Source organism: Musa acuminata, chromosome BXJ1-1 (genome assembly GCF_036884655.1).
Source record: "Musa acuminata AAA Group cultivar baxijiao chromosome BXJ1-1, Cavendish_Baxijiao_AAA, whole genome shotgun sequence".
In the NCBI taxonomy this organism is placed as follows: Eukaryota; Viridiplantae; Streptophyta; class Magnoliopsida; order Zingiberales; family Musaceae; genus Musa; species Musa acuminata.
Genome location: NC_088327.1, coordinates 33941022 through 33960401, shown reverse-complemented (window position 1 = coordinate 33960401; position 19380 = coordinate 33941022). Strand labels below are relative to the sequence as shown.

Genomic DNA, 19380 nt, shown 5'->3' with positions numbered 1-19380 from the left:
GTACCCAGCTTCCTCCAAAGAGTTCTCCAAAAATGACTAACAAATTTTGAATCTCGATCAGACACCATAGTTCTTGGAATACCATGCAATTTAACAATCTCCTTAAAATATAAATCAGCAATATGAGATGCATCATTTTATTTATTGCATGGAACAAAGTGAGACATTTTTGAAAATTTATCAACAACAACCATGATAGAATCCTTGTTCCTTTGAGTTCTTGGTAGTCCCAAAACGAAATCAAGACTCACATCCTCCCATGGAGCATTTGGCATTGGCAATGGAGTGTACAAACCAGAATTTTGACTTCTTGTTTTTGCCAAATGACACAATCGGCATTGCTTCACATGTCTATCCACATCTCTGAACATTTTAGGCCAGTAGAAATTTGATTGAACAAGAGCTAGAGTCTTGTCCCTACGGAAATGTCATCCCAAAACACCATCATGAGCTTCAGCTAGAATTACTTGTCTCAAAGAATAAGATGGAACACACAAAGCATTAGCTCGAAAAAGAAAACCATCAAAGATAAAAAATTGTTGAAAGGAACCTGATTTACAATTCTGCCATATCGAGCCAAAATCCACATCATTCTCATATAGATCTTTGAATGTTTCAAATCCAACCACTTTGACTTCCATTGCTGATAATAAAGAATGCTTTCTGCTCAATGCGTCAGCAACTACATTTTGAACACTAGATTTGTGCTTGATTGTAAAGTTATTAGATTGTAAAAACTCCACCCAAGCTGCATGTCTCTTGTTTAGCTTGTGCTGGTGATTAATGAACTTTAATGCCTCATGATTAGAATATAGAACAAATGGCTTGGCAAGAAGATATTGACTCCAATGAGACAAAGCTCGATAAATCGCATAAAACTCCTTATCATAAGTAGAGTATTTCTTTCTTGTATCATTCAGCTTTTCACTAAAAAATGCAATGGGCCTTCCGGTTTGACTCAAAACAGCACCAATTCCCACATTAGATGCATCACATTCAACTTCAAACACATTATCAAAATTTGGTAGAACTAAGATAGGAGCTTCAGTAACCTTTCTTTTCAAAAGCTCAAAAGCATCGTTAGCCTCACTAGTCCATTTGAATTTGTCACATTTCAGACATTCGGTGATTGGAGCGACAATAGAGCTGAAACCCTTGATAAATCTTCTGTAAAACGAAGTTAAGCTATGGAAACTCCTCACATCATGCAACGAAGCAGGTGTTGGCCAACTGAGAATAGCCTCTACCTTACTTTGATCCATCATAATTCCATTTTTTGAAACAACATATCCCAGAAACACCACACTAGAAGTAAAGAAATCACACTTCTTTAGATTAGCATAAAGCTTTTGATGCCTCAAAATAAGAAAGATCTCTTTCAGATGATTCATATGCTCCTCTTCGCTCTTGCTGTACACCAATATATCGTCAAAATAAACTACAACAAATATTTCAATGCATGTCTTAAGTATGTGATTCATAAATCTCATGAAGGTGCTAGGAGCATTAGATAGCCCAAATGGCATAACCAACCATTCATATTAGCCTTCTCTAGTTTTAAATACTGTTTTCCACTCATCTCCAGGCCTCATTCTTATTTGATGATAGCCACTCCTCAAATCAATTTTTGAGAAAATACAAGCACCACACAATTGATCAAGTAAATCATCTAACCTTGGAATAGGAAAGCGATAGTCCACTGTGATTTTGTTGATGGTGCGACTATCCACGCACATTCTCCAAGAACCATCTTTCTTAGGCACTAATAAAGCAGGAACCGCACAAGGACTCATGCTCTCCCGGATTGACCCTTTTTTAACCAATTCATCAACTTGTCTTTGAAGTTCTTCATGCTCCCTAGGACTCATTCTATATGCTGCCTTATTAGGTAGAACAGCCCCCGGAATAAGATCAATGTGATGCTGGATATCTCTCAAGGGTGGAAGGCCATGTGGAATCTCTTCTGGTATAACATCTTCAAACTCTTCCAAGATTTGTTTCATGATTTATGGTGTCTCCTTGTGTTGTTCATTTTCTTCTACTACTAGTAGAGCCATAACATGACCACCCTTGTCTAATTCATCTTTGCATTCACCATAGGACATAAAAGCGCTAACTTTCTTTTTTGGTGCACTGATTTCGGATGGTTGTAATGGAGCTAAAATAATCTTCTTTTCATTCACCTTAAAAGAATAAGTATGTTTGTAGCCGTCATACAACACCCTTCTATCATAATGCCAAGGCCTTCCCAACAGCAAATGACAAGCATCCATAGGAGCAACATCACACCATACTTCATCTTTATAATACTTGCCAATAGAAAATGAAACTAAACATCTTTTAGTTACATTGATGTCATTTCCTTTTTGCAGCCAACATAACTGGTATGGATGCGAATGAGGGATGGTGTCCAACTTTAGCTTCTGTACCATCTCCAAAGATACCACATTCTCAAAGCTGCCGCTGTCGATGATTACCAAGCATACTTTGCCAAGAGAAGTGCATTTAGTGTGAAACACATTTTTTCTCACCCAACTTTCATCGTCGGCCACATATGACACTTGTAAACTACGTTGCAATACAATAGACAAACCATGATCAGCATAAGTAATCTCTTCCTCATCATCATCGTATTTTGGTTCGTCATCAGTTTCATCTTCTCCTCCATCACTATGATCTTCAACCAAAGTTACAATCCTCCTATTTGGACAATCTGATGCGATATGCCCAAAACCATGACATTTGAAGCATTTTCGGCCACTTGGGGTAGAAGAATTAGGTGTTTTTTTGCTGCCAGCAGATTCTTCACCCTTTTCTTGCACCTTCGATATCACCTTGCTTTGGACAGTAGGCTTGGAACTTCCTCCTTTTGTGTAGCCTTCTTTTGAGCCATACCGAAAACTCTTTTCAAACTTCTGTAGCTTTTCAACTTTTAATGCTAGCTTGCTCACATCATTCAACGACCAATATGGCTGTAGCTGAACAACTTTAGCAATCTCATACTTCAGACCTCCCAAGTATCTTGCAATTGTTTGCTCTTCCGGTTCCACAAGTTCTCCTTTTAACATCAAATTATCAAATTCTGTAGTATACTCCTCCACACTAAGATCTTTTTGCTTGAAATCATGTATTTTGAGAAAGATCTCTTGCCTATAATTATGAGGTAAATATTTTCTCTTTAGCTCCCTTTTCATTTTCTCCCATGTAACAATCTTACTCTTCCCCTCACGTTCTCTTTATTTCTTCAGATTTTCCCACCAAAAAGATGCATTCCGCCTGAGTTTGAGTGCCACAAGTTTGACCTTCTTTTGTTCTGGTGGTTCATGAAAATCGAAAATTCTTTCTACTGTATTAAGCCAATCGATAAAGTCATCAACATTTATTTTACCTTCAAATTCTGGAATATCAAATCTGGGGTTATATTTATTCTGCCACTCGTCTTGGACTTCATTTCTTCTCCGACATCTTCTCGACTCCCTTGGAAAGAGGTGTATCATCATCAGAAGTAAACTCTCGAGCTTCATTTTCATGTTGGTTATGTCTACTTTGAAGTTCGTCGATTATCTCATTTTTTTCTTGTAGGCTACGTAGCAATTTTCGTAGCTGCAGCCTCAACGACTCAGCGTCATCTTTATGGTCGCTACCTTCACCAACTACATCTTTTCCATTCCGCCTTGCCATGATCTCTAGCCTTTAGCTCTGATACCAAACTGATACCGGGGAGGGTAAAAATGCAGAATGTATTTCGAAAGAACACCAATAGAACAGTTGTACAGATAGAAAATATCACAGAAGGCAATGAACGAACTCTTGAAGAAACTTCGGTAAAACGAAATATAGCTTACCACCAAGTTTAAAAATCAAAAGGGATACAGAAGATCACCACCCTAATGATAATAAACAAGGATACAGAACTGAAAGCAAAAGACTCACCACTCAAGGACGCATCCAAGAGATACAGAGTTCAAAAGAGCACTCCAAGAGAGCTTCTACCAATATCCTCAGTTTTCTAAAATCTTTTCTAAGTCCTAAACCCCAAAATAAATACTAGTGCATGAAACAACCCTTCATGCATAGGAAATTTTGAAATTAAGTGCTTTACAGCTGCCAACCAATTCCATTAATGAATTCCTTAGCCATGAAGAAAAGCACCATGATACAGCTTTACAACTGCCAACCATCTCCATTAATGTATTCCTTTATGCTGGGAATATGCTGATGAGCTGTCTTATCTGAGTAGGCTGAGTTGAAGATTATGTAGCAATATTGTTGGCTGAAAAAAATATCATATTATCAGTATGATCCATATGAGCAGATTGTAGCAAATTAGACACTCCCGTGTCAGCAGCAAACTAAGGGAGAGCCAACAAAATTTGAAGATTCAAATCTATTTCCTTTGCTTGCTGAATTTTCAGATATATTTGACGAACCGCACAACCTACCTCTTACCCGTCGGCATGATCATTATATAACGATTCTTCCAGGCAAATCTCCAGCAAATGCTCAGCCATATCAGTATCCACATCTCCAGAAGGATGAAATAGAAAGGATTGTAAAAGAGATGCTCAAAACAGGAGTTATTCGGCCATGTTGCAGCCCCTACTCTTCACCGATGCTCCTCATACAAAAGAAGGATGGAATATGACGATTATGTGTTGATTACCGAGCTCTCAATGGCATAACCATCAAGGATAAATACCCTATTCCAGTAGTAGATGAGTTGCTAGATGAAAGGGAGCACAAATCTTCACAAAGCTGGACCTTTGATCCAGGTATCATCAAATACGAGTATGCGAAGAAGACATACCGAAAACCACCTTTTGAACACACAACAACCACTATGAATTTTTGCTTTCTTCGAAAGAAGGAGGAATATCTTGGGCATATCATATCAGAGGAAGGTGTGACAATAAACCCCTTCAAAATTGGAGCAATGCAAAACTGGCTGACCCCGAAGAACATAAAATTGCTACATGGCTTTCTGGGTTTAACAGGCTTCTACTGCAAGTTCGTGAAAAACTATGGAGAGATTAGTGCACCACTTACTTCCTTATTGAAAAAAGATATATTCCAATGGTCGGACAGAGCCTCCGCTGCGTTCGACAAACTTAAGGCAGCCATGACGACGACGCCGGTGCTAACACTACCAGATTTCAACCGACCCTTCATTATTGAGGCCGACGCATCTGGAGTTGGAATTAGAGCTATTCTCATGCAAGATGGTCGACCACTCACATACACTAGCAAGACATTATCTCCATCTCATCAAAATAAGTCAATATATGATAAGGAGATGCTTGCCATTATGCGCGCAGCAACAAGGTGGAGACCCTACTTGATTGGTCGACGATTTCAAATTAAAACCGACCATAAAAGCCTCAAGTACTTTTTGGAGCGAAAAATATCATCCCCTGAGCAGCAAAAAAGGGTAATAAAACTTCTCGGATTTGATTATGAAATAACTTATAAAAAGGGGAAAGAGAATGTTCTTGCAGATGCACTTTTGCAGCTACCCGAGCAAGCTGAAGTTTCGGCCATTTCACATCCAACCAGCGACTTCTTTGAGGATATTAAGATGGAATGGCAGGAAGATTCAGAGAGTAGTAAGATTATAAAAAATTTGGAGGAAGCACCAAGCTCCGTGGCTCATTACAATTGAGACTCAAAAAAATTACACTATAAGGGACGCATTGTGCTTATGATAAATTCTACTTGCATCTTCACGAGCAAATTTTGGACAAAGTTATTCTATATGCAGGGTACTAAATTGAAAAGGAGTATCGCATATCACCCACAAATCGACGGCCAGACATAAGTTGTAAATAGGTGCTTAAAGACAGCCCAAAGCCACCCGCCAAATATGACTATCCAGGGAGAACTCCAGACCCAGCCAAGTATCATTATTGATCAACGGATCGTGACTCGACGACGACGACCCACTACTAAAGTGCTAATACAGTGGGTGAACCTACCAACAGAAGATGCCACTTGGGAGAACTATGACGACTTGAAGATCAAATTCCCAAAATTCGTGAATCGTCAGCCTCGAGGACAAGGCTGATTTGAAGAGGGCGGGTCTGTTAGGACTCTAGCTAGGAGAGTCCTAATTGAGAGGGACATTCATGTAAAACCTACCTAAGCCGACCCCTATTAAAGAGGTGAAGAGGCCGGCTAGGGTTAGGAGGTTGTTTCTTAGAGAAGAATAAGGAGTTGTAAAGGAATAGGAGTCTTGAGTAGGAGTCCTATTAGGAGTTGGTTAGAAGTAGGAGTCTTGAGTAGGAGTCCTATTAGGAGTTAGGGTTTAGAAGCCCTATAAATAGTCATGTATTCTTCCTCTTTTGTTAAGCAATAGATGAATCTTTTCTGCAGCCTTTGAGCAGCAACTTGGAGGGAGGAACCCCTATAGAGTTCCAAGGAGGCCGATCCCCTAAAGAGATCAACCCCAAGTTTAGAATCTACAAGGGTTCTAACAACTTGAGTCAGATCTGATTTAATCAGATGAATGTGACTCTGATTAAGACTTACTAATGATTAGTTGGGTTTAATTCATCTAACAAACTTAATATGTTATACGATTAATTCTCCTGGATCATCTATCTTTTGCAGGTTTGATCGCTTTAAATGTTCCTAACCAAGCCAGTTACCTGAACTGCAAATTCTAATTAATAAGCACATTGTCTAAATATTTTCTATTTGTTCTCATCGAGTCAAAAGGTTTCTTTGTCTACCTATGATGGGGCCATGGCACATGAAACAAAAGTTTGCAAGCCACAACATGACTCAAGGATTGTAATTCTACCCGTCTATGTATCCAATTCTATTCTAAATTATGTAGAATTAGTGGTTAGACTATTTCATGATCTTGAATTTCAATGTGCATGTGTATTACTATTGCTCCCTAGGTCTTGCAATTGCTCTTTGAGGATAGTTGTTAACATAATTATGTATATATATTCAGCATAAGTTCTCTTCACTTTAACTTGATTTTCTTTGAAAGTATCTTGTGTATAAAAATTGTGCAAGGGATTGGTCTTATTTCTCTTAATAGACACGTATGACTTTCAAATATATTGTATGTTAGTCCTTGTTGCTAGCCATTTTTTATACTTCTTTTATTGTTCAACATTATTTGTTATGAAGATAAAAAACATGAATAAAGGCTACCATATAAAGATTTTATTGATTTGGAGGAAGCATATAATATAGTTTCTAGAAATTTATTGTAATGGATACTTATAAAGCACCTACATGTGCTTTAGGTGGGCATTTCCATGTCAGACATGTGTCGGACACAGATATGTCGTCGACTCGGTTGGACATGTGTCTCCAGCCATGTCTTTTTTATTTATTTTTATTTTTATCTTTTGGACATGGTACTGCTCCTGCACGCTTTCTCGCGTGGCGCTTGCATGCAGCGTTGAGTTCATGTGGCCCTCATGTGAGGGACATCTGCTTTGTGGAGATGGATTGTCAGTATGAAATCTTACGATTCTTCAAGGATTCCTGGCCAAAATTGTTCGCATGCCCCTTTGTCATCGATAGTTATGAATTGATTCATTTGCATAAAGAGAGCAGAACCTATAGTTGCATTAGTGACGTCGGGTGTACCTTTGCCCCGAGCCCACCTGCGTCCACCACCACCCATCGTGCACCCTCAACGACCTCACCAACGAAGCCACCATTCGATTCATCTATAAGGTGTGCAACAAGAGGTTCTAGCGGGAGAAAACCTATAATTGCACCAATGGCACTAAGGGTACCTCTGCCCCGAACCCACCAACATCCACTGTGAACCAATGATTTCAAAAGGTGCTCGAGCGCTCACCTAAGCGCTCGGGTGAGGCATGGTGAGGCTCGAGCGCCTCGTTTAACGTCCAAGCGATGTGCTTCAAAGAGGCGTCGCTTGGGCGCTCACCTGAGCCCAGGCGCCTAGCGCTTCAGGCGAGCGCCCGATTTAAACCAGGCGACCGAACCAACATTTTAGGTCTGGTTTGGTCGCATTTGTGTTAGTTGGTTCGCATCCTCCCCCTCGCGACTTCCCCCAACCCCAACTCTACTCACGATTTCGTCACTGACATTTCCTCTCTGCTACTGTTGTCGTTGCCCCTCTTCGCTACCACTGCCGTTGTCGCTGCTCTCCGCTACCACTGCTACTGCCTCTCTTCGTTGTTGCTGCTGCCCTCCGCTGTCGTTGTCGCTGCTGCCTTCCGCTGTCGTTGTCGTTGCTCTCCCCTACCGTTGCCGTTGCTCTCCGCTACTGTTGCTGCTGCTCTCCGCTGTCGCTCGCTGTTGCTACCATTGCTCTTTGCTATCACCCATTGCCGCCACTGCTGTCTCCGTTGCCACTGCCGCTGCCGTTGCTCCTAGACCTCACTTCTCCCTTTAGACAAACTTTTAAATACTAGGAAGAAATGATCCTAAATCCTAAGAGAGTTTCCCAATTTTTTTCTCAAGTATTTTTCCCTCTTTTTCAACTCAATTTCATGCTCAATTCTTGCTATCCCATGCAGGAATAGCTGGGGTATTTATAGACCCCAAATGGCTTCAAAATTGGAGCTAAAAAATGTCTCATCCCGTGTGTCCCGGGTCCTATCGGTACCACCGCCTACAGCACTAACATTGGGCGGTACTACTGCCTGACACTCTCGGAATTGTGCCACGACGGTTCCACTTGTTGGGTCACTGTTTGGGCCTTCCACTTGGCCCAACACAGTCCAAACTTAGGCCTAATTGGCCCCTAATTGAGTTGGCCAAATTCCAACCCAATTATGTGCTAACTACGAATTTTAAGGCATACACTAAGCTAAATAAGTCCGGTAAGTCTAGGTTTCTTCCGGCGAGCTTCTGTCAATCTTCCGACGAAATTCTGATTATCTCTCGGCAATGTTCCAGCAGACTCCCTACAAGCTCCTAGACTTCATGACGATCTTCTAGGCGAGTTCCGACGAGCTTCTTTGGCAAGCTCCTGGACTTCTCGGTCAATTCCGACAGAACTTCCGACGAACATTCGGACTTTCAACGAACTCTCGAACTCCCAGCGATATCTCGTTCTTGACTCCGGGACTTCATTTTTCTTTATGCCTTGATCGCTATCGTAGTTAATCTTACACACTTAAAACCTACTTCGATCTACACAATTATTACCAAGCTAATCAAATGTTGTCCGGCATGTCATTGGTTCATCGATGCCTCGTCCGATTTTTTGGCGTATCGTCCTCACTTGCGACCTATTGCCCAATCGGCCAATTGATCTCCATAACTTCAATTTCCTTAGCGCAATTTCTGCTCTTCTTGGCTCGATGCCTAAACCTATGGCCTGAGGCCTTCTGTCGATACTTCGACTGATCCTCCGACTCGACGTCCAATCTTCTGACATGTTCCACTCTGGCCCAACATGATTCTTCCTGCTTTAATTGTCTCTTCCTGATCGAAGCTTCCTGTGTTACTCAAAATGTAGATCAGATAAACACTATCAATTTCATTATCAAAATCCGAGATTCAATAGCTTAGTGGTGGAAAAAGATTATGTTATCGACCCCAAATAGTTGGGATGTCATCAAGAAGCACGGACACACACAGATATATATATATATATATATATATATATATATATATATATATATATATATATATATATATATATATATATATTCGATTAACATGAGTTTTGTAGTATTTATACTCAGGTAGAAGAACTTAGTTTAGGTGCTCATAATCACTAAGAAGCTAGTACTAAAGAAGAAGCATAATGACTCTCATATTTGTTGGTAACAATCCTCGATCCTCATTATAAACCAAATTAGAGTTTCCAAATCTGAAGTTCAAGAATTCCATCCGAGCCTAGCTTCTCCATTTTATTCTTATGATCACATTGAAAGTATTTTAAGTAATTTCAAAATACAACCAAATTGTTGAAGACAGAGATGAACCTGCTGACCTCGACAATTATGCTACTTCACTTCTAAAGTACAAACAATAGATCAAGGAAATGCAATAAATGAACCTATAATGAATTGAGCAATCACCCAATTTGCAAGTACAATAAGCAAACATGAATAATTGAAAACATCCTTAGGAATGAGAGCGTGTGTCTTAACAAATCAAAGCAGCCAGAAATTAAAACAGAATCCATTAGAAATCAAACTGAAGCAGGGAAGCAAAAAGAGAGGACTGCATATGGTACCTTGCGATGAAGATGTAAAGACAGGTGAAGCAGAAAGAGAGGACCACATAGGGTTCTCCCTGTGCGGCCGCAGGCGGGGTCAGTAAGGTTGCCAAGGGTGCACTAGTAGCAACAATGCTTCTTGATGCCGATGAGGTCGCCATGGGCGTGCCTGGTCGTGGTTGACATAGGTGGGCTTAGGGCAGAGTTTCTTCTAGTAAAATCAAGTTGATGAGGAAATCTTCCTTCGTTGGTGAGGTCGTTGGGGGCCTACAATGGGTTGTGGTGAACGACATGTTGTCTCAAGTGAGGAAATCTTGCTTTGCCGGTGAGGAAATTAGCAGCCTCTTCCATAGTTTGGTCAGAGGGTCTCTTCCGTAGTTTGGACGTGGTGGATGGCGTGTTGTATCCAATGAGGAAATTTTGCTTTGCTAATGGGGAAATCAGCAACCTCTTCCATAGTTTGGCCAGAGGACCAATGAGGATATCGCTAAAAACTTGGAACCCTTTGTTGTGCACCTCGGTTTGTAATTATCAGTGACAAAGGGCTACGTAAAATTTAACACTAACGATCCTCCAGATTCATTACAATCTTGGCGAGAAATCCTCCAAGAATCATGAGATTTCACGTTGATGGATCGTCATGTGAGGGCCACGTGAGCTTAGGGTTGCACGCGAGCACTACACGACGAAGCACATAGGAGTCGTGTTGTGTCCAAAATATAAAATGAATAAATAAATAAGACATGGCTGGAGATGTGCCTGGTCGTGTTGGTGACATATCCGTGTTCGACACGTGTTTGGTAGGATACACCTACCAAATGCATGTGTCGGTGCTTCATAGGGTGTCAAAATATTAATTGTTGTTGTTGTTGTCATTGTCTTGGCCTAAAAGAAATCCATTAAATAAAATTTGTTATAAGTGTGGTTTTGTATTTTTACAATTACATCATCGTGCACTTCAGCTTTAATTATCTGAAAATTTCATATTATGTACTCATTTCACATTCCTCTACTTTTTTGTATGACAGCTTACTTTGCGTGAACGAATCATGATAGATACAGTGTGCCTTGGGCAAGAATTGGAACCTGCAGTTGTATTTGAGGTGATTGGGGAGCCGGCTATTGTAATTGATGGTGTGCCACCTATGCTTCCTGTTTCTTCTGTACCTGTTCATAAGGACATAACTGGTGTTGGATCAATAAATGACCCATGCTTTGGTGAGTGGTTAGAGGGAAGGAAAGTTCGGAAGTTGTTTGGAGACCAGTATTACTCTGGAACAGTGGTCAAGTTTGACACTGAAGTAAATTGGTATAAAGTGATTTATGAAGATGGTGATTCTGAAGATCTCGAGTGGCATGAACTAGAGGAAGTGTTATTACCACTTGATATCTCTGTTCCATTAACAACCTTGGCTTTGCAAATGTGCAAGTTAAAGCAATCTGCTTCTACATCAGGAATAAATTTACCCAGAACAAGGAAAGGATACACAAAGAAGGGCAGGAAGAAAGAAGACTAGAGCTGCTTCAAATATCCGAAACAAGTGACATGGATAGAAAAATAGTTTTAAGCAGCACAAGGAAATGTGAATGCAGTTTGAAGGCAAAAGGTACTTAAAAGATTAAAAAAATAGGAAGTGGATATTCAAATATGTTACTCCGAGAACTGTTTGTCTGAGACAGGAAAGGTTGCAGCTTGGTCAAATTTATCAGAATATGAAACCTTGGTTTAATTTGATGGAGCTGCTTCTGGCCCATTGAATTTAGATAGAAAGGTGAAAGACTACTCACTGATATCACTGCTGAAGAATTTTGCTAAGAGGCAAAAGATTTGGAATTAGAACATTAGAAACTGTATTGAAGAAGGTGAATTATTTTTACTTAAAACTACCATATGGAGTTTAAGCAATTGATCCAAATAAATTTTGATTATTGTTAGAAAGCAATGGAGAGCAGGAAATCATGTTTGATTCTCAATATTTATTTGATTCTACTTCATGTATAAATACTTAGTGCAGCTTCAACAACGGAAATTCAGTTTATGGATTCTTCTTTCAAAGTATCAGATGACCTCTTGCTGTTTTTTCTTTTTGTTTTAATTTTACACAAGTCTATATTTCCAATGACCCTGCTAGAAGTTCTCTTTGTGGAAATCAAAGCGAGTAGTGGTATCATTGCTGAATTCCTGGGAAAGGTTCCATAGTTGTTGTGTGAGCTTCGCAGATCCACAGTAGAAAACACCTGCAGTTCCACATATTTAGAAGTTAGAGTAATACAAATTGCACAGTTCAATTGAATATAGCTAACCTATTTGAGAGGCCTTGTGTGCGCTTGCCAAGTCAGAAAATACTTTCCTCCAGTTTGGCCTTGCAAAGTGTCTTTATCTGTCATGTATTAGCCAGAAAGGAGCAAACATTTTTCTTTTCTTTGAGATTATGAAAAGTTTATGATAAAGGGTAATTACCCGACTTCCAGAGACAATATCAAGACCACTTTTGGCATGTTGAAGTGACTGAACCATCGGCATAAGAGTGGACTGAACATCACCTTCTTCATACACACTTGTCAAGTAGTCGTGCATTTCTATGACATTCTGAAAAGTAGAATAATGTATTTGTCAGATTTTTCTTTTTTGGAATATTCAATGAGTATGAAGGAAGCAATGGTTTTTTAGGAGATACATTGTGGTCACTTTCTGCAACTTCATCCATGACACTTATGAACCATTCAAAGGAGCCTTGTTCCCTGGTCACCCAATAGAAGTAAGCCCTTCCTGGGCCATTTCCTTTGTTTTCACTATCTGGTTCATCTTCATTCTGCATTTCCTTCATTAATCTTTCAGGCTATGAATAGTTGTTCTAACTAAAGGTTTTTCTGAAACAGATTTTTCAATATGAAGTTATTATGTTGGGACTGTGTATTATTCAAAAGATCCCTCAATATGCTGATAAATGGAGTTGCACCAATTCCCAGTCCAATAAGCAAAAGAATATCGTATTTCTTGTAATCTTGAGCAGGTGCACCATATGGCCCATCAATGAAAAGCTTTGGAAATAAGCAAAAAGGGAATTATTTTTCTCTGAAGCTTGACACATTTGAGACATCAGATAGAGATAATTGAGGTGTGCCACTTGGACATATAAGATTCTTTATTACCTAGTATCTTGATGCTCAACATCTGCAATTACTGTGGTCTCAAGTCTAACTAGATTAGCCTTCTTGGATTTAACTTGAGCCTCGCAGGCCTGTTTTGAAGAATGCTCATATATCATTTTGAAATGTGATTATAGTTTCTTGCAAAGAAAGTGAAAGTTTATCAGAACCCTAAAAGAACCTTTCCAAATAAGTTCCTGAGTGCAGTGGTCCAGTCTCCCTAGGATCGAATATGAACACTCAAATAGCCATCTCCTGGTGTGGATGTGATTGAGAAGGGATGCCTGTCACACAATCAAATTTAAAAGATGAATAAAGGAATGTCGGTAATATTTCCTGTGAAGCTTGTGACATACCATTCAAAAGGTGTGACATCTGGATACTTGATGAATAGGTACATTCCACTTTTACACTTGAATCCTGGTGGCTTTTTCACATGTATTGAGAGGACGTTGCCTGGATATATGGCTGCCTGCGTAGCACATTGGAAAACAAGAGGAAAATATCCTTGATTTGACTCAGATATTCTTCCACTGCTCTTTAAATATTGATAAGAGTAGTCTTACCTTAATGATGGCCACACGATAGCTTTTCTCATGAAGTTTTCTGATTAATCCCTCACAGGCATAAAAAAGGACAGGAATTGTGAGGTACATCCATGTCTGTGAAATAAGGAGTCATTGTCAAGACAATAATATCTGTGTGTTGTACATGTTTTGAGATCACCATTTCCTGAAGAGAAAGCATAACATACCGTCTTCTTGTACCACTTCTTGGTGAGAAAAATGAAATAGGAATGAACTACTAGGAGAGCATATACCAGTGCCAGGAGGTGGTGGGCGTACCAAAATGCATTAAAGCCAGCTAAGTGGTGGAGGGGTGATGGCAACTTCACAACACTTCTTCTGAAGGAATGCGTTGCTAGTGTGAAAGAAAATGTCATAATAAAAATCATGAGGGTGCCAGTGACTCCAGGAGCACTGGCTAGTATAGATGGATATGTGGGCTGCTTGTAGTTGAAGTTTAGCCCCATTGTAGTCATTAACATACCGTCTTCTTGTACCACTTCTTGGTGAGAAAAATGACATAGGAATGAACTACTAGGAGAGCATATACCAGTGCCAGGAGGTGGCGGGCATACCAAAATGCATTAAAGCCAGCTAAGTGGTGGAGGGGTGATGGCAACTTCACAACACTTCTTCTGAAGGAATGCGTTGCTAGTGTGAAAGAAAATGTCATAATAAAAATCATGAGGGTGCCAGTGACTCCAGGAGCACTGGCTAGTAGAGATGGATATGTGGGCTGCTTGTAGTTGAAGTTTAGCCCCATTGTAGTCATGAACTTAGATTTTGGACATGTTATTATTCTTGGGAAATCACATGTTACATGAGCAAGAGTATGCACTACTGTCCCAATAGCTATTGCCGATGCAATGATCTGTATTTTAATTTATGGTAAGTCAAGAATATGGTCTATTATGAAAGAGTTCAGTTTATCGTGTGGCAGAAATCCTATAATTACCTTGTGGAAGTTGATGTTGTCATCAATGGGAATATTGAATTAAGAGCAGTTAATCTAAGTCTTGTAAGCATATTTCTGCCAACAGTGATGAGAATCAGAGCCATCTTCAACTTCAGGGTTTCAGCTGCAGCCTTGGCTATGCAGACACAATAGCCCATTACTTGAAAAGCTGACCTCCTTCTGTACTGCTCAAATTTCCACGCATCTAGAGCTGTATTCTGCATCATCCATAGTGAAAGAACCCATTTTCTCTTCCAATTTTCATGAATAAAATCTGCAGTCTTTCTGACAGGTCTGTTGGTCCGGTGTCTATACAGCCTTGTTGTCATTTGATTTTCCAAGCCCATGTGACCTTCTGAGTGTTCTCTCAGATCCTTGTGAGTTAACCAGGCCTCGAACCAAAGTCTCAAGTTGTGCAATCTGAAGTAGAAGATTATAAGTGGTGTTTCTCTGCTTTCCAATGTTATCCTTTTCTGATACTTAAATGTGAACTGGAAGGACATCATATTACCTCGATGTAACCAAGATTATCGGGGTCAAGCTCCTTCATGACAAGAGCTGCATAGGTAACAGCATGTGCTTTGACTTTTGAAAGCTTGTTTTCTGAGGCACTCAATTTGATCACCTTTTAAGGACACCATCTATATTATCTAATCCTCACATTTCAAGCAAAAGCAGCATTCCAGACTAAAAATCTTTGCAATTAGTTAAACGTTTCTACTGCTCATCTCTTTTCACTTCATCTTCTGTAAGCTTTCCGTCACCATTTTTGTCACACCTTAGCAAAATGAGCAAATCAAATTGTATCATATGGATGTCATGATTAATGTAGAGACAAAAAAGATTAAGTGCAGCAGGTATGTACATGTCAAAGAATATCCGTAGACGAGAAACAAAGTTTTGTTCTGTCATTGCTTTCCAACACTCGTGGAGCTCTTCTTTCATTATTCCATTTTCAGGATCCTAGTTCCTTGGTCTTGCCAAAGCCACAAATAGCTTCCCAGTGAAGTCCTTTGACTCAGCCATGCCTTCGTGTTTATTAAATCAGGTTTAGTTTTGTTGCTATGACTGCTTGTATGAATCAGATGTGATACAAACTAAAAACAGAAATGTCATAATCAAATTTGTCTTTGAGAGTGTTATATAAATATATTTCTGTAGATAGTTTCAGCTTGGTGGTCCTAATATTGCCAGTTTTTTGTTCTGGTATAATTTGCCCAACTTTGGAACTGTGTATACTGATTCCTGAATTCACTCTGATAAATCTGTTTTCTGTGTGAATATTACTTTTGGAGGCTAAACTATTATTAGAAATATGGTAAGAAAACCAATATTGATAATGGTTGACAATTCAATCTGATCACATGTATAATTAGTAATTACTTTAACAAAAGATAGAATTATTGGGAATCTTCCTTCTGTTATTACATAGATTTCTTTGCAATGGCCATAACATATGTCTAACTCTTTGTTTTCTTGACAGATCATGGTAAGATCTTGGAATCAAAACCCGTCTTCATCCCTTGCCTTAACAAAAAAAATTGTTTGTGTTTTTGCAGGAAATTTATAGTCTATATGCCCAAAAGAGAATTCGTCATGATGGATATCTGTTCTTAAGAAATAACAAAGAAAAGCAACATGCAGGCAGGGTAAAGCAAGAGTAGCTTGCCTATACAAGGTCCAAAGTTCTCCTTCTGAAGCCTGCCATTCGTTGCAGATTTGTCAAACTGCTTCTCAAATGGTGTTCCATCCTCCTTCCCCTGCCAAACTCTTATCAAGGAAGCGAAACCCTTTATGAGGGCTGGAAACAATCCCGCTCATCTTACTATGAGGATGCTTCTCCATGTCACACTGCAAAGCAAGCCCTGCACCTTGACCATGATATTTGGTGTCTGGAACAATGGGTTGCCCTTGAAACTCAGTTGATGATTCAGCCTTTGGTTGTGCAACATTGGTACCAGCTATATGCAGCTGTCTGGGAGCTGATTGGTCTAGTTTGCCATGAACAAGGCAGTCTCCAGCTCGTGCATCGAAGTATCAATCTCTGAAATATCCACAATATGATGTGGTGATCCCATTCCATGGGTAAAGGTTGCCTGAATCAATGTTTTCTTTTGCCTCTCTATTGGAAAGATGCAGTATGGGCGTGTGTGGAGAATAGATAGAGAGAAGTGTGGGTGTGTAGAAATTATAGCTGACAAAAGAGGAAGGCTTGCCCCATATGAAGTGGAGAAATATTTCAAGTACCTTAATGGCCTTCCTTTTTCCTTGTGTTTTTCTGATGAGGACACCAAGTGGAGAATACCCAACCATAATTCCTCTGTTTATGATGTGATGGTGGATTCATTCGAATGAGGCTATGCTGGGTTTGGAACTTAATATCTCTAGGCTTATATCCATATTGTAAATTATGTTGTTGAGGTTTTGCTGTCCAATACAATTGTGTTCTTTTGGGTTTTCATGAGAGAGGACAAGTGGTTTCTGTGCCATCAAGGTGATTTGGACTAAACAGTGCATGGCTGCATCTCTCTGCCTTTCTCTGTGGTTGTCCAAACAAAGTGACAACTGTTTTTGCCACTTATTGTCTCATAATATCTTATGAAGATTGGGTTTTGTGCTTTTCTGATGCATGTGGCTCTTCCACACATGAATGAACGAAGTTGGATGCGGCTGTGCTTCTTCCAAAGTGGAGTGCAATCCTCGAAGTGAACTGGTCAGTCAAGTTACATATTCTGAAATATGATTTTTATTGAGAAATTCCTTCAAGCCATCATTAGATTTTGTTGGTTCTTGTGTAGATATCTTGTTTATTTATCTTTTTGTATGGTTTTGCGCTTGCATTTGCTGGAATCCAGAGGTTATATGGCATCTTCTTGCATGGTCATGGTTTAAAATTTAATGACCAATCATGATGACCATATCAATGATGCAGCAATCATCATATAAATAATGTGATGGTAATAATGACTATTATTGTCTTTTTGAGTTCCTGCACTGTTTATTAAAATAAATTGATATTTTTTGACACGTTATCTGAACTGAAAATTAGCATTTTATTTTAATTAATAGACAACGATTGATGTCGGTTGATTGCATTATCTGTGATAATCGGGTCTGTTTTTTTATGAAGACATATCACTCGATCCAACTGCTAAATGAACAAATTGCATGTCTTTGATGGCCCATTGGATGTGAAAGACTGAAGTGTGTCACCTACTGAGACTCCCTCTTCATTGCTATTGTCCAAGTTGCTCACGTTGTAATAAATCAACTGATTCGGGCACTTGGTATTTGCATTATTGGATTCAGTAGGAAGTGGGAACCATATCGCTTCGGCTGATTTAAGCTTTTTAACATTAGGTATTATCTTAAACTCTGAGATGGCCGCTTTGTGCTTCATTTGTTGCTCCATCATGCTTTGCTTTCATTGACGCATTTTGTCAAAGTTGATGCATCCATCACAAATAATCTAGCCATTCAGAGTGCCCAACTTTTAGAAAGATAAAGGAGAAAAATGTTTTATTTGATTTAGTCAAGCACACTTGTCATGAGTTTGTCTTCCCATTTAATTTTCTTGATAAGGAGATGGATATGACAGGAAGATGTCTTACTCCTACGAGTGAGACGACCACCATTTTCTTTTCTTTTTTATTTTTCTCTTCGACTAGTGATGCATAACTCATAAGGTAGTGAGCAAATAATGAATTTAAGTAATCGCTTCTTGATTAAAATGTCTTTTCCTATCTAAGAATATCCACCTTTTCAGTAATAGAGAAAGGAAGTGAAAGATCTTTCTTTAGTAGAGAAATATTGTGGCCATCTTCATACTAGTAATTTTATGTAGCTGCTAATATCAATGGGAGGCTTATTGAGGATAGTTTCTTCAACTCTTTTATTTTCTGTTAATAGACAAAGAAGTAGCAACAACATTGCACAAATATCATCATCACCATCATCATATTTTCCTCAAGATGGGATCATTACTCTTTGAGGACACGTAGGGTGATATTTTGGGTCTTGTTTTTATCAGGACATGGTTGTGGTTGTGTGTTTGCACGCTTTTGAGATGGGTTAAGGAAACTGGGGGTTGAAGAATAGTAGTGCCAACAGCACTTTGGAGTTTATGATGAATGAATAATCTTAAATCATTTTAAGGACATTCTGTACTCCCTCCTGGTTCATGTTGATCAGACGATTATCTGGAATTTTTCTTGTTGATGGAGGCATAATCTTAAGGACATGATGTTGATCAAATCATTATCAGGCATAATCTTAAGGACATGATGTTGATCAAATCATTATCTGGAAATTTTCTTGTTGATGGAGGCATAATCTTAAGGACATGATGTTGATCAAATCATTATCTGGAAATTTTCTTGTTGATGGAGGCATAATCTTAAGGACATGATGTTGATCAAATCATTATCTGGAAATTTTCTTGTTGATGGAGGCATAATCTTAAGGACATGATGTTGATCAAATCATTATCTGGAAATTTTCTTGTTGATGGAGGCATAATCTTAAGGACATGATGTTGATCAAAT

At 39.2% G+C, this 19380-nt stretch overlaps 1 protein-coding gene and 1 pseudogene across 2 annotated transcripts in view; one reads left to right on the top strand and one right to left on the bottom strand.

Moving 5' to 3' along the window:
- Positions 1 to 17863, top strand: part of LOC108951866 (dirigent protein 17-like) — a 33674-nt pseudogene extending 15811 nt beyond the window's left edge. The window contains exons 2-4 of the transcript XR_001976437.2: positions 11194 to 12924; positions 13046 to 15402; positions 16396 to 17863. The product of XR_001976437.2 is annotated as a dirigent protein 17-like (transcript). The remainder of the gene's footprint in view (positions 1 to 11193; positions 12925 to 13045; positions 15403 to 16395) is intronic.
- LOC135679560 (respiratory burst oxidase homolog protein B-like) lies at positions 13536 to 15862 on the bottom strand. Its single transcript, XM_065193439.1, has 8 exons — positions 15818 to 15862; positions 15348 to 15461; positions 15152 to 15256; positions 14837 to 15054; positions 14070 to 14220; positions 13882 to 13977; positions 13672 to 13787; positions 13536 to 13599 (listed from the first exon to the last, which is right to left on the bottom strand). Exons 1-8 carry the CDS (start codon positions 15860 to 15862, stop codon positions 13536 to 13538), a joined length of 909 nt encoding a protein of 302 aa, XP_065049511.1.
- Positions 17864 to 19380: the final 1517 nt, after the last annotated feature.

What these genes read in the sequence shown, in the direction of transcription:
- LOC135679560 (XM_065193439.1), bottom strand. Translation starts at nt 15,862, where the DNA reads ATGGCTGAGTCAAAGGACTTCACTGGGAAGCTATTTGTGGCTTTG. An exon ending in ACAACATCAACTTCCACAAG is followed by an intron (nt 14,221 to 14,836) that starts GTAATTATAGGA and finishes GCATTCCTTCAG; the next exon opens with AAGAAGTGTTGTGAAGTTGC. An exon ending in GATGTCACACCTTTTGAATG is followed by an intron (nt 13,600 to 13,671) that starts GTATGTCACAAG and finishes ATTGTGTGACAG; the next exon opens with GCATCCCTTCTCAATCACAT.